A 14,187-nucleotide genomic window follows, 5' to 3' on the forward strand; every position below is an offset into this window, starting at 1 on the left:
ATTTTTTTAAAAAACTTAGTTACTGTTTTAATGAATATGGATTAAATCATTTTCTAGGTTTCTATTTTTGTTTTGTAGTCTCAAATGGATCCTTTCTTTATTTTTGTTGTAAATTGGATTTTTATTTATAAAAAATTGATGTAATTGGACATTTACCATTAAAAATATGTTGATATGGCATGTTAATGTGTTTTTTTTAAATGATGTGATATCAGTGACGTGGATTTTTTATAAAAAAATGGGAAATACGTTTTAATCCACTTTAATAGAGACAAAAACAACGATGTTGTGTTCATTCTCTTCTGTGTTTGCGCATCTTAATTCTCTCTTCACTCTAGGTTAGGGTCTCTTGACCTCTCTTCTCAATCTCTACAACCTTCTCCGACTTCACCTCTCCCCTCAACCACTTGTGACAAAAGTTAAAATAAATTATTAACATTTTTGAAAATTTGTGCGCTTCAAAATAAAATTGCGATTTGGTAGATGAAATCATATTTGCAATTTTTTATGGGTCTCTAATAATAGTTAGATACTTGATTTATCAAATATGGATGATGATTTATTCATTAAGATCATGGTATGACATGGAGGACAATGGTGGTTTGATGGTGATGAAGATTGTGGTATGACATAAAGACGAACTCGCAATCTACGGTGATTCTGGTTGAAGGCATAAAGAAGGAGATGCAGGTGCGATGTTATGGGATTTGTGTTTTTAACATTGTTGGCATGGTGATTAGTACAGAGGAGGCCATAGATGCGGTGGCTCACGATTTTGCTATAGTTCTTGGAGTTGTTCGAACAAATAGTGACATAGCAAAATAGGATAGTATGACTCCTTCTACGATTAGATATCATAGATCTCTTTATGACTACAACTTGTACAAAACTCTCACCTCGATATGTAGATATACTTGTGTTTTTGTCATTTCTATAACAAACAAATTCAAACTAAGATTAAAACCAACACATATAACAAATATCTAAGTTTTTTAATAAATAAATAAACAAACAAAACAAAACATAAACTCTAAATCATAACAAATAATTAAAGCCTAAACTCTAAACAAAAACACACAAAATAAGTAAAATTAAAAAATAAAACAAAATAAAACAATAAAAAATAATAAAAGAAAATTAAAAATCAAAAATAAATATATATATATATATATATATATATATATATATATATATATATAATTTTCAAATATAATATATTTATCAAATTTCAAAATTTGATTTATAATTTATTATATTTAAGTATAATATCGGATTTCAAATTTCAATTAAAAAGTAATTAAAGTTTAAAATCTGATTAAAGAATTAACTAGATTTAGTGAATTTTTTAATCACATTTTAAAATTTGACATTGAATCAAAGTTCAATAAATTTCTTTATCGAATTTGAAGATGTGGTAAACTTTTCAATTGAATATCCAATACAATCTTTAACTGAATTTTAAATTTTTTAATATACTTCTTAGCATCATTGCTACGATTTTGAAAATCAAATATTCATTTCCAAATTCGGAGCTATCGTGAGCTTACGGATTTAGTTTCAACATTAAACAAAATTATTATAATTTATTATATTATTTCATTGTATTTTTAATTGAAATTCAATAATAATTAAGTTTCTGCTTAAATTTTTAATTACTAGTTGGAATTGTTATTAGTATAATTGATGATTAATAATATATAAGTAAATAATGTATAAAATCTATTAATATTTCTGTAAGCAATTAATATCTCAAATAATCTCACTATAAAAAAAAGTTTATTTAGAGGGAGTTATTTAGCAGAGGTTATAAAAAACCCCTCAAGTTGACATGATCTAAGATGAGTACCTTCTATTATCTAATTGACAAGTTGACATGATCTAAGATGAGTACCTTCTATTATCTAATTGACAATAATAACGGGGGGTTTTAATATTTTTTTAAAGAGGTTTATAACCTCTTCAAATAATAATGCATTTTTTACATCTTTTCTCTCTTAAAATTTCACCTAAAAGTTCCCCCCCTTCCTCCAAAATGTTTCACTTAAATTTTTTACGCTCCATCTTTCCCCCCAAACCTCTTCCCCTCTCTCAAAATTTCAGACTCCTCGTTCGTCCCTCTCAAAGCTATCGTTCTCCTCGTTCGTCTCCTTTCTTTCTTCGTTGTCATTTTCTCTTCTAATGCATTTCTTTCATTTCTCCTTTCTATTGTTCATCTTCCATTTCTCTTTCAGATTTGCAGTCGTAGAACCCTAGGCAGACGGAGCGGCGGTTGTGTGGACCAGCAGAAAAGTCGGAGCTCCCAGTCATATGTTGGAATGACATCAGGTTCATACGTTCGTTCATTTTATATTTCTTTTCTCTTTTTATTGATGTGAGATTAGGGTTTCGGAAATGACTCAGAACAAAACAGGAATGGGCTCAGAACTGATTTTCAGAGGGCATGAGGCCTAGCCCGTCGACGACGCCTACTCGCCGTCACTCGCCCGATTCACTACATGCTCCGTGAGCAGCCTATCTGAATAAGGNTTACAAACAGTCACTCCAATTCCTTCTGTAATACTAACTTTCTGTTTTATTACTTTTCCTTCATTGTTCGCTAATACATGAGGTGGCTAGATGGTGCCCCTTTTCCCTTATTTGTTTACATCTTCCATATGTTTAATTGTTAATCTACACACCAATAAAGTTAGTCGNATACTTGGAAAGGTGGAGAATAATGATAGGTTCTTAAGAATAGCTTTATATCAAGGTGATCGGAGTAGAAAAAGAGTAAGAAAGATTCCTTCAGCAGCTGCAAATGTTAATGAGAGTAAGGAGCCTTTGACAGATCCCACTCTCCTGTGTTGTGCCTTTAAAAAGCACAGGATATATTTATTCAGGTAACATTGTACACTCTACTGACCATTTGACCTCTGTTATGAAATACAAAGTCATATAGTTTTTCTATTTGATATCATATACGGATATTTTGTTGGTTGTGTTTTTTACCTTGGTACATCTTTTTAAAGTATGTCATCATTAGTAGTATCTCATGCAAATGAAAGTCACGATATCTAAGTCCTGAAATCTACCATGTATCAGTCGAAGAGAACCGGAGGAGCCTGAAGATGCAACTAAAGGAAGAGATGTGTTCAATGAAAAACCTCCTGCTGATGAACTTTTGGCANTTTCAGACATTGGAAAGTCAGTTACAACGTCACTTCCTGACAATGTGGTGAGTTATCTTTGTTTGCCTTTAAAAGGTAGGTTGAGAATTGACACTTATGTTCTAAAAGCTTACCTTTCTTATGTTATTGAAGGGGTTTGGTTCTTCAAGTCGTAATNTTAATGGAATAATTAATTCCTATTCCTATGTTTTTTTTTTGTATTTGAATTATATTGTTCTGTGTAAGAGATGGAGTTAGTAGAGAAGCTATGCAGAAGGAAAAAGGAAATAAGAGCCAAGGATAGAAAATAAGTTATCTGCAAGAAATTAAAAAAATAGGACCTATCCTTATTTAGTTGTCTCTGTATGTTTGCGAATACCTAAAACAACTTTGTACAGATATGTTCTCTTCTTTTTCTGATGTAATTATGTTTATAACGGTTCTGGTATTTCATCATATGGCTAATTGTGGTTACATCAATATATATGTCTAATCCTTAAATAAGTGGGTTGATGTATGGTGAAGTGCATAGTGGAGTAGTGCTTATAGGTTAGTTAAACCAAATTTGAAGGCTGTCAAGCTCTGTACAGTTTGAAATNGGTTGTTTTTAATTGGATTCATGTAGGTTTTGTTTGATTCGTGATNTTTAGATGTTTAAATCGAGCATGTTAATGGTTGTATCGAGNTGTTGATACTTGGAATCATGTTATTTAGAGTTTGACCAGTAATGTTTTAAGTTGAATCCATGTTGATGTTAAAATTGAATCTGTGATGTTTTTAAGGTGAATTCGTGTTGTTAAAGATTTTTATAACTTCGTAAATCATAATTCGTGTTTTTAAGATTTTTTTTTATAACTTTTACACAATAAACTCATGTTTTTCTTTATAGAGAAAGGTATAAATCCTATAAAACTAATTGATAGATGAAAATTATGAAATGAAGTTTCTACTAAAAAATTCAGTAACCCTGGAAACAGAATAAAAAAACAAAGCCCTCGTTTAATTTGTTTGCAACAAAGTTGTTTTCGACTCAGATATATTATATATCAAGTTTCTTCTAATAATTATGAATATGTGAACGTCATTAATAATCATATGTTAATATCATTAAATATTTTTGATATTGCTAGTTTTATTTTCTTACAAATCTTATAGTTATAGAAGGTTCTCTATATTACCACTTGGCGACGAAATCATCTTCACATGAATCGGAACAGGGTCAAGGTATGCTGTTAATTTTGATCTAATTGTTATCCTTTATGGTTTTGTAAAATACAGAAAAATCAATAGGGTGGCCAATATTCAATAATATTTTTGTTTTTCTTCCTTCAGTACGTTTTCTTTTCTCATNTATTTTCTTTTCACTCATTCCCCCTTTCCTTTAAATTGCAGATTATTGAAACATGCCTTGTATCCATTTTAACGTCAGTGATTTCGTTTGGCTTGCCACCTCTAAGAAAATGTANTCNTTGTCCTGAATCTGATCCTGCATCTGGTANTGAATGTCCTCGACCTCCTGGAATGTATTGGAATTATGTAAATGTAAGAGCCTTCTTCTTCTATAGTGTTTCTTTGATGTGCTTTATCTTCATATTTATTTTGTTTTTACTGAATTTTAATTATCTATATCCTAATCTTCACATTTATTTTCACTTTATTTCTCATCTATTTGAATACCTTTTTTGCTTACACTCTATTGATCTTATTGGGCTGTAAAGTATTTATTATTATTTGTGCAATTTTCTGTTGTTGCTTTCATCTCTAAATTGTACTAATGTGTTGTGTTGTGCACGGCAGAGGCAGAAGTACTTACAGCTCCACCAAGATTAGTATATAACAACTTGATTTTGAGGTAAACATAGACCCTTTACAGCTGCATTTCGTCCTTGAGGCAATTCCTTTCTCGTACCAGTGTCTCGAAATATTTCTCTGCTATGAGAATGTTGGTGGGACTTGGATTTCCATCCCAAGGACCCTTTTAAGGATGATGGCATGCCAGATTTCATTTATTTAATGTTTTTAAGCCTTTCTTTTTCACTTAATTAGTGGTATTGTTTAAGATTTCCCTGCATGTGCACACTTCATAATACACTTTTCCACCATTCTAATTGTTGACCTTGCTAAAAGCTCCTTCATGTTAAAACTCTCCCTCCCATTTTGCCTCCTTTATCAAACATTCAAACTTGCTTTTCCTCTTGTTTTTGGTGCTATGAATCTATGCAGTAAGCAATTTAAAATCTACCAAATGGTGATCCTTTCCTATGTAAGTGATTTACTTCTATTAGATTTACTTTTACCCAAGTTGTGTTGTTGGGTATTTGATGCTTTAATATGTTAACATGTGAATTTTGTTGCCTTAACTTTGTGTTTTCATTATTGAATAATGACTTTTAAAACTGAATTTTATTTGATTATTTTTTTATATATTTAAAAAATGTGAGTACATGTAATTGAGTTTATTTTATTAATTTTTTTATATTATTTCAGCAAGCTCGTGATGCAAATGAGTCAGAGTCTCCTTTGGGTACAAGACAATGATATGAAGGAAGTAACATTTAGAAAGTTTATGATATTGTTTTAGGATAAAACTATACCTAGTTTATTATGAATTGAGTAACATTTCTTTCTTTGTAACTACTTCTGTGATGAGATTACATTTTGTAATGAGATTACATTGACTTCTAGTCTATCTTGATGTGACTATANAATTGTTTCTCAATTTATTTTTCTAAATTTCTTTTTAATTAGGGGCTTTTGTTGTATGGTATCATTTTTTATTCAAACGAATCATATTTGTTTGGTATTTAATAATTTTAAAAAGAAATTAAATTTATTTAATTTTGAAATTGAAAAAAAAAGAAGCTAATGGAAATAGATAGTTATTATATATTTTAATCATCAACAAACAAAAAATAATATTATATATTTTAATAATCATCAAACAAAAAAGTGACAAAATAAATATAAAGGAGGTTAAAAACCCCCTCTATTAAACCCCCTCAAAATAATAGTCAGTAATAGAGGAGGTTTTTACCCTCCGCAGAAAAACCCCTGCAAATTGAATGTGATACCAGGGGGCGAAAAAAACCCCCGCAGATAGTTTGTGGCGACTCAAACTGCGGGGGTTTGAAAAACCCCCGGAATTCATTTAGCGGAGGGTAAAAACCCCCGCAAATCGAAAAAAAAAACCCCTCTAAATAAGCTTTTTTTTGTAGTGTCTATTGTAATGCGATATTTTGTGTAATGTAGAAAAGGGTTGTTGTGGTGCATGTGTAAGAAAAGGAAATGTTCACATATCGAAATTGTAGACTGACATATCGAAAGTGTAGATTGACCTGTAGGATGATTTCCTTTTTTAGTTAAATGAGATAATGTATTTTTTGAATTTTTACGTAAATTAAAGAGAAGGGATATGTGTAAAAAATTTGCAATTTGTGTTTTCCAATTTATTACATTTATAGATTTAGACTAAATATATAAAATTAAATAAAAAAATAAATTACTTTTTAATTAAACACCTTTTTATCTTAATTCATATTTATTTTATTAAAATTAAATTGAAGCTATTATTACAATTTATCATATTATTAAATAAAATTATAATAGTTAAGTTTATGTTTGAATCATTAACTATTAGTTGGAATTATTTATTATTAAAAATAATATATAAATTAATAATGTATATAATCTATAAAATAGTTACATAAGTAATTAATATATCGTGTAATCTATTATAATGCAATATTTTGAGTAATGTATAAAAAGATTGTTGTGGTGCCACGTGTAAAAAAATAGATCGTACGCAATTAATATCCTGTGCAATCTACTATAATGCAATATCTTGAGTAATGTATACAAAGATTGTCGTGGTGCCAAGTCTAAAATTAAATTTATAACAATTAATATTAAATTAAAACTATTATAACAGTTTATTATATTATTACTTGAAATTCTGTAAAGGTCTGAAAAATTATAAAGTCATTGGGCCTTATATGGAAGCAGCTAGGCTCATAAACTAAGGATACCTTAGCCTTAGAAGGGGGCTTTTTCAGAAATCAAATTTTTCATAAGCCAGTTTTCCTTTCTCTCTCTAGAAACCCTTTTTCCCTAAATTCTTCCTGCCTTCTCTCTAGATTTCCAGCTAATTGAACCGTTCAATCTTGGATTTGAAGGTGCTCAAGCGTTCACCACACCGAAAACTTCCTTTTGATCCGATTATATTTTCGATTGGATCAGTAAGTAATTTTCTCCTGGCGCCTGCGACGGCGACGGCGAAGGATGATCGGTGGTCGACGGCGAGGGAGAAGACGGAGGGCGAATGAGGACTCGAACGGGTGACGACGACGGGGAAGGGTTTCGTTGCTCCATCTTTCAAATGTCAATGCCTTCTCTTCTTTGCTCTGCAAGATTTCGATTTCCAGCTTCATCCCATTCTTGGCAACTTAGGGAATGCCTTTTTCGGGCTGCAGACAACTAGGAGCGTTCTTCTTTTTATTCCTGTTTAAAGCTTAGCTCTAAGAGCTTATTCCTCCACCATTTTGGTGATATATAGATACTGTAAATTTCTGTGCTGCATAAAGTTGTTGTGAGAGCGTCTCTTGTGAATTGTACTGTGAGAAACCAAGGTAAGGGGAGCTAGTTATATTTCTTTGAATTATTTATATATTATGTATGTATGGTGAATTTTATTTTGGTGTGTTGTTTTGGAAAATGATGAAAAATTAGTATGCTTAATCTATGATGGCTTGTCAAGTAGTGATTTTATTGAATTAAATGGTTGTAGATTGGATTGTTATGAGTTGTTTGGAAGTAGAAAATTCTATTCTAGTACTGTTAAAAGGGGGAATCAATTTCTGGAGTAGTNCTTTATGGAGTAGTTCATGGTGGTGTTGATTGGGTTTCATTAAGTATGGGAAAGTAAAAATTTTAAACTGTGTAAATGATGCAAGTTTTAAGAAAGAAATAGAAAATAAAAGAAAAAAAAAATGGGAGAAGGTGGGCCGTGAGAGGAGGGGAGATTTATGTTTCTAGAGTTGAAAAGAAGAGGAGGAATTTCCAGGGAGTTAGGTTTTAGAAAATTTAATATTTGGAAGGCTTTAATGGATTGGATGTAGATTAAGTTAATATAATATATTATGTAATATATATAAGAAAGAGAGATTTTCGGATCTTAATATTAATATAATATATATATATATAGATAATAAGATAGGACTTACGTAAGTTTATGTCTAATATTATTTATTATAATAATAATTTGAAGTTTGGTTGCAGAGATGTTGGGTTCATAGTTTATTATTTATTTAAAAAAAAATTGTTGTATTGATTAGAAAATGAAGATTGATAAATAATATATTATATTTTATATTATATCTAATGATTATTTTTTTTATTATGATTCTTGTATATTATATAATAATATATAACTTTTATACAAAATATATATATGTATATTAAAATTTTTAATTGAACATTAAACTTTTAGTTAGAGTATTTGTTATTTCTGTTAGCCATAACAGTCACGAGTTGGTATGAAAGGGTAGAATCAGAGTAGGGGTTCTGGTTCCTTTTTGTTTGTTCCTCATTTTATGGTTGATCAAATGATAGTTACTTGGTTTATGGAGCATGGTTTAATATAAGGCCTTGTCTTTAGAACTTTAACATGTGTATTGATTTTAATCTAAAGTATGGGAGTTCGAAAGCAAAGAGGTATGATTTCCAGGTTGTTCATGGTATGTTTCAAAGTACATTATAATTCGAGTTAGTAAGTGTGATTCAAAGTTTCAAATCTCTTGGTGAGATTCTTAGTGTTTTAAAATGAAAGTAGGGGCTCAGCCTTGGGAGTCATTCTGACGCTTCAATGGTCAATCAAACTCACTTAGAGAGGTTGAACCATGTGGTGAGAAGTAGCAGGAGGTCCTTAGTCTTGGGGGCTCCCAGTATGCCTCAAGGCGTGGAACGGACTAACCTCGTGAGTGTGGCAGGGTGGGGAACCCAAGTTACATAAGTCACCACGGGTGCAAGACTCGCCATAGCCCGACTCTCATTTTAAAGTCCGGACGAGTCAAGTCTAGAAATTGCATGGTTAAGTGATATTTCTGAATCTGTTTGATATAAGTTGTTCTTGTATGTTACATGTTTAATACAATTGTACGAATTTATATAATTAGCTCACCCTTACCTTTGTTGTTGGTGTTTATGTATGTTGTTTGATTCCCTGTTGCAATGATCATCCATTCCCGGATGTGAGACGTCTCCGTTGAGAATGCTTTGGAGGAGAACCACGACACTGCTGCTGCTTAGTTCCTTAGGATTTTTTTTAAAAACTGTTAAATTTTATTTGAACTCTGATGTATTTTGACAAACTTTAGTATCTTCCCACGTGTTTTAAATTTCTTCTAAATTTCCTGGATTACTGCAATCCTAACTTAAGTACCTTGACACTCTAACTGCTTTATTATATCATCTATGGTGACGTCTTGATTTTTGTATACATGTATGTTATAAAATAGGGATGTCACAAATTCAATAATCATTAGTTTTTTAAATTATTAATTATTAGTTGAAAATATTATTCAATAATTAATAATGTATAAATTAATAGTATAAATTTTATTAAATATTTACTTACATAATTAATATCTCATGTAATATATTGGGAATTCAAGTATAGATTTAAATCATAAAAAAGAAAAACCTAAACATTAATTAATAAATATGAAGATCTTATTGTTTTATTGTTTTTATTGAGAAGAGTATCAATCTCTTATATATGTTAGACTTAAAATTTATTTTCTAATATAATATAATTTAATATTATGTGTCGTGTGAGAAAAAAGGTGTTAAAATTATACACTATAATAATAAGATTGAGTTTTTCTTTTAGTTAAGTAAAAAAAATTTCTTTTTTTAAACTTCAAGTGAACTAAAAAGTGTTATATGTCAAAAATTTGTTATTTTAATTTTGTAATTTATTTCATTTATAGAATTAGACTAAATATATAACATTAAATCAATGCTTAAATTAATTATTTTATCATTTAGACTAAATATATTTTATATCATTAAATCTCCATCTTGTGTTGGGATCGTTGTTTCACCATGGGTATCAGCATGCGAAAGCTTCAGCCCTTGCTTGCTGCGCCTAAATTAATAGCATCTTCCTCTTCCATCTTTAATGATTAATACATAATAAAGATCTGCTATTTCTTTATTTTGAAATAAAACATATCACATGGTTGATGTGTAATTGAAATGTTTAAGTTTAGAAGATGTCTGACTGCAATTCTAGTGTAAGAATAAATACAAAATATAATTAGTTTTTCGCACTGTGAAGATAATTCTACTTTCACGTATTCTATTAATAATTTTTTTTATTTTCTGTCATTGTTATCGTGAGATTTTCTTTTACTCTTTTAACTAAAATTTTCTTTTAATTTATAGAGTGCAATATCTCATATGTTTGTGAATTTTATTTTTTTTTTCATTTAAGAGATTAAAATGTTTTTATTTTTATTTAGATATTTTGTCATTTAACTTTTATCATCAACTGTTTGTGATTGTTATTTTTGTTTTTTATTAGATTGTATATTACTTGTTTGTATTGTGTTTGTTTATGATATTTAATAATATTAACAATTATGCAAGTGTAAACTTTTATTAAAAAGGAGAGTATATAATAAAATCCGCATTAGTGATTTTATGATGGCGAGTTTGTAATGAGTTTATTAGGAAAATGTATAAATTAAAGACTCTAGACGATTCTGAGAGCAGATTTCGAAAAGAATAAAGAGAAGAGGTCTAGGAGCATAGAGCAAAAGTCGAGAATAAAGGATGAAAATTTAAAGTTTATGGAAGAGTTTCGGATAAACTTAAATTGTAGGGTTTTACTAATAATTTTGTTTAAATCTTATTTTATTAGTTTTTGGTCTAGTAATATTTAGTTTGATTTAATAGACATAAAATAAGGATGATAGTTATGATTTTTTGTTTATGTAGGTAGAATATTATTTTATGAAATTTTATTTTTAAGTGAGTTGATATTTTATTGTCAGCTTTTGTTATTTGTATTTGACCTAAGACCCGATTTGTATCTATTTAAAAGTTGTCAAGGTTTAATGAAAATTATCCACAATAAATTGGAGAGTAAAATTATTTATGTGAGTAAATGTTTTTTAACACTTTCTTTTTTTATAGAACGAACAAAGAAAATAAGTTTTATAAAAGCACGACTTTGTTTTTGAAGAAGTCATCATATCTATGAACGACTTGAAGTATGGAAGTAAAGTCATCTAAGAATATAATGACTTTTGTATAAATTAAAATTTGAACTAAAGTGATCGTCTCTTGCGTTAAGTTTTGTTATAAATATTTGTTTCAAAATTCAATTACCAAAAAGAAAAATAATAATAAGGGAATTAGAGTAGCGGTGACAAAAATTGATAAGACCCAAAAAGTCAACTCTGCAAAAAAAAAAAAGGCATGTTGCTCACACTGTGCTCTCAGAAAAAAAAAAAGATGTATATGCTTAAAGGATATGATCTGTTGTTAACTAAAAACAAAGGCCCATTTTATGTTTACTATATTTGAAACGTTATGACATTGTGAGAATGTAATTATGATATTTTTAATCCAGCATCATGCTTAATTTCAATCTACCAATGCTTAATTTTACAGTATCATGTTGTTATTTTACGACAATGAGCTCCAGTCCCAACACTGAAACATAGCGTCATTCTTAATTTTACTTTTGTTTCTCAATGTAGGATTGAGACATGATCTCAGTCCAAATTCTTCAAACAATCTTTAACTTCTTGTCTTCAGTTGTCATTAATCCAACGTTGTTCAAAAGACACTCGTAAAAAAATATTTCAATATTAAAATCAGTTTAAATTTGACATTTTAAATATTTAATATGTATTAAATGTGAATTTGTTTGAATTTGTTTCAATAATTAAAATATTTCAATAATTTTTTTTAATAATTTTGTGAATCTGTTTGAGTTTATTTTTAAAAAAATATTTAAAACACATCAATCTCAAACTAACACGTATGTGTTGTCAAAAAATTATAAAAAAAGTTAAAATTATTTAGGCGTCCCTATTTTGGTAAGGTATTTTCAATTTGGTCCCTTTCTTTTAAACCTTCCTAATTGAGTCCTTATAAGTGTTAATTTCAGACAAATTAGCCTCTGCCGTTAAGAATCGTTAACGGTGCTAAAACTGTGCAGGGATGGGTAGATGACGTGGTTAAACGTGCACAATTTTAACACTTCAAAAGGAGAATTTTAACTACGTCATTTACTCACCTCAGGTACAGTTTTGACACCGTTAATAATTTTTAATGGCAGGAGCTAATTTGTTTCAAATTAATACTTATAAGGACTCAATTAGAAAAAATTAAAAGAAAGGGATCAAATGAAAATAGGACCTAAACGGTTTTAACCTAAAAAAATTGTTAAAAGAATTTTTAAAAAAGTTATAATATAACTGGAGGCATCTGCCAGCCTACCATGTTGTGAAACGGATTCTATGGTCCAGTTTGTTTCTAAAACACGATCAACTTAATCTGATCCATTTTTGATTGACCACTGATTGGATTAAAACGATATCCTAAATAAAAGAATACTGAATATTTGAATCTAAAACTCCATGTCTCATGTTGATGATAACATTCTACAAAAGAAGGAAACAGTGAAAAGTCTAAAGCCTCACCGTCACTATCACCATACTTTCTTTGATGAAACTTTTATAACAATACGAATACTTGATAAATGGACAAACAAGCGAGAACTGAAAAACGATAATGAAAAATTATATAATAAAGCCAAAATGAATTTCGTTAAATTCAAATGAAACGCCATTTCCAAAATAATCCAACCTTATATATATTATGGGAAAAAACTGACATTCTTTTAACAAAGTCTTTTAATAATATTATATTTAATTGATATTTTAATTTAATGTCTTAATTAATATTTTAATTTAATGTCTTAGTTAATATTATAATTTAATGTCTTAATTATTATAACTATCATTACTCTTTTCATTAATTCTTATTAATGAGAAAGAGTAAATAAAATGTTTTATAACCCTTCATCTCAAAGACTTTATTATAAGGATAATTATATTAATGTCAGTAACGTTTTTAGAGATATTATCTTTTATTATTATTTACTTTTTTTTCCTTTAGTAATACAAAAGTTAATTTTTGTTAATATTATTTTACTCTTATAAACATGGTCAAATAGTAATCAGATGACGTCAAATAATTTTTTTCCTTTAATAATAAAAGGTTAATACTGTATACAGAAAAAACTTAAAAAAGAGAGTTTAAATAAAGTTTAAAAACTTTTCAGTGTTTAATTTTCTATACAAGGATTATTAAACACGTGAAACAATATTTGAAAAAAAGAAACATTAAGAAAAATTGTTTTTATAGTAGTTTATTTTTAACTGAGTTAAATTCAATTCTCTTTTAAACGTTTATAAACGAGTTTAACTATTCTTATATATAACTAACTCAACTACGAATATAATAACTCATAGTATGAATTAGTCTATCTGATTAGACATCTAATTTTACTGAGTTAATCTTATAAATGATTATGAAAAAAATAACAGAAGTTTTATAGATTACCAGAATAGAATATTAACTCTTGTATGCAATATAATTTTCCTTTTTTATCCTCTTCATTCTTTTTATATAGATTTCTTTTTTGAAGATTGTTTCTCAGAATTTTTGACTTTCTAATAAAGATATGTAACCTTTTCTAGGTCAGAAGCTATTCCGCATCTTAAGAAAAAATTGACACGTCAATATCAAATTGGTGTAAAATTTTGGTATAGGACCTCTGCCAATTTCAGTGCTGCAGTAAAAGTAATGCGTCACTTTCTTCTCAATCAATACTTCACCTGTATAATTACTGAGTAAATTTTATAATTAAAAAAAAAAAGAATAAAAAATAAATAAAAATAATATTAAATAATTATAAATAATTTAAGTATATTCAATAATTTTTTTTTTCAAGTTATCACATAAT

General features: G+C 28.6%; 1 protein-coding gene across 4 annotated transcripts; it reads left to right on the forward strand.

Annotated features, from left to right (window-relative positions):
• The first annotated feature begins 1,952 nt into the window (after nucleotides 1-1,952).
• LOC106756727 (peptidyl-prolyl cis-trans isomerase CYP71) lies at nucleotides 1,953-5,830 on the forward strand. Of its 4 annotated transcripts, XM_022779255.1 has the most exons (8): nucleotides 1,954-2,138; nucleotides 2,232-2,325; nucleotides 2,411-2,879; nucleotides 3,082-3,214; nucleotides 4,308-4,370; nucleotides 4,539-4,688; nucleotides 4,944-4,998; nucleotides 5,634-5,830. In XM_022779255.1, exons 3-7 carry the CDS (start codon nucleotides 2,617-2,619, stop codon nucleotides 4,974-4,976), a joined length of 642 nt encoding a protein of 213 aa, XP_022634976.1. In that variant the 5' UTR covers nucleotides 1,954-2,138; nucleotides 2,232-2,325; nucleotides 2,411-2,616; the 3' UTR covers nucleotides 4,977-4,998; nucleotides 5,634-5,830. The 4 variants fall into 4 exon arrangements, with proteins under 4 accessions (XP_014494759.1, XP_022634977.1, XP_022634976.1 ...); XM_022779254.1 differs by lacking the exon at nucleotides 4,944-4,998; XM_014639273.2 differs by lacking the exons at nucleotides 4,308-4,370; nucleotides 4,944-4,998 and having other exon boundaries at nucleotides 1,953-2,138.
• Nucleotides 5,831-14,187: the final 8,357 nt, after the last annotated feature.

Source organism: Vigna radiata, chromosome 3 (genome assembly GCF_000741045.1).
Source record: "Vigna radiata var. radiata cultivar VC1973A chromosome 3, Vradiata_ver6, whole genome shotgun sequence".
Lineage (NCBI taxonomy): Eukaryota > Viridiplantae > Streptophyta > Magnoliopsida > Fabales > Fabaceae > Vigna > Vigna radiata.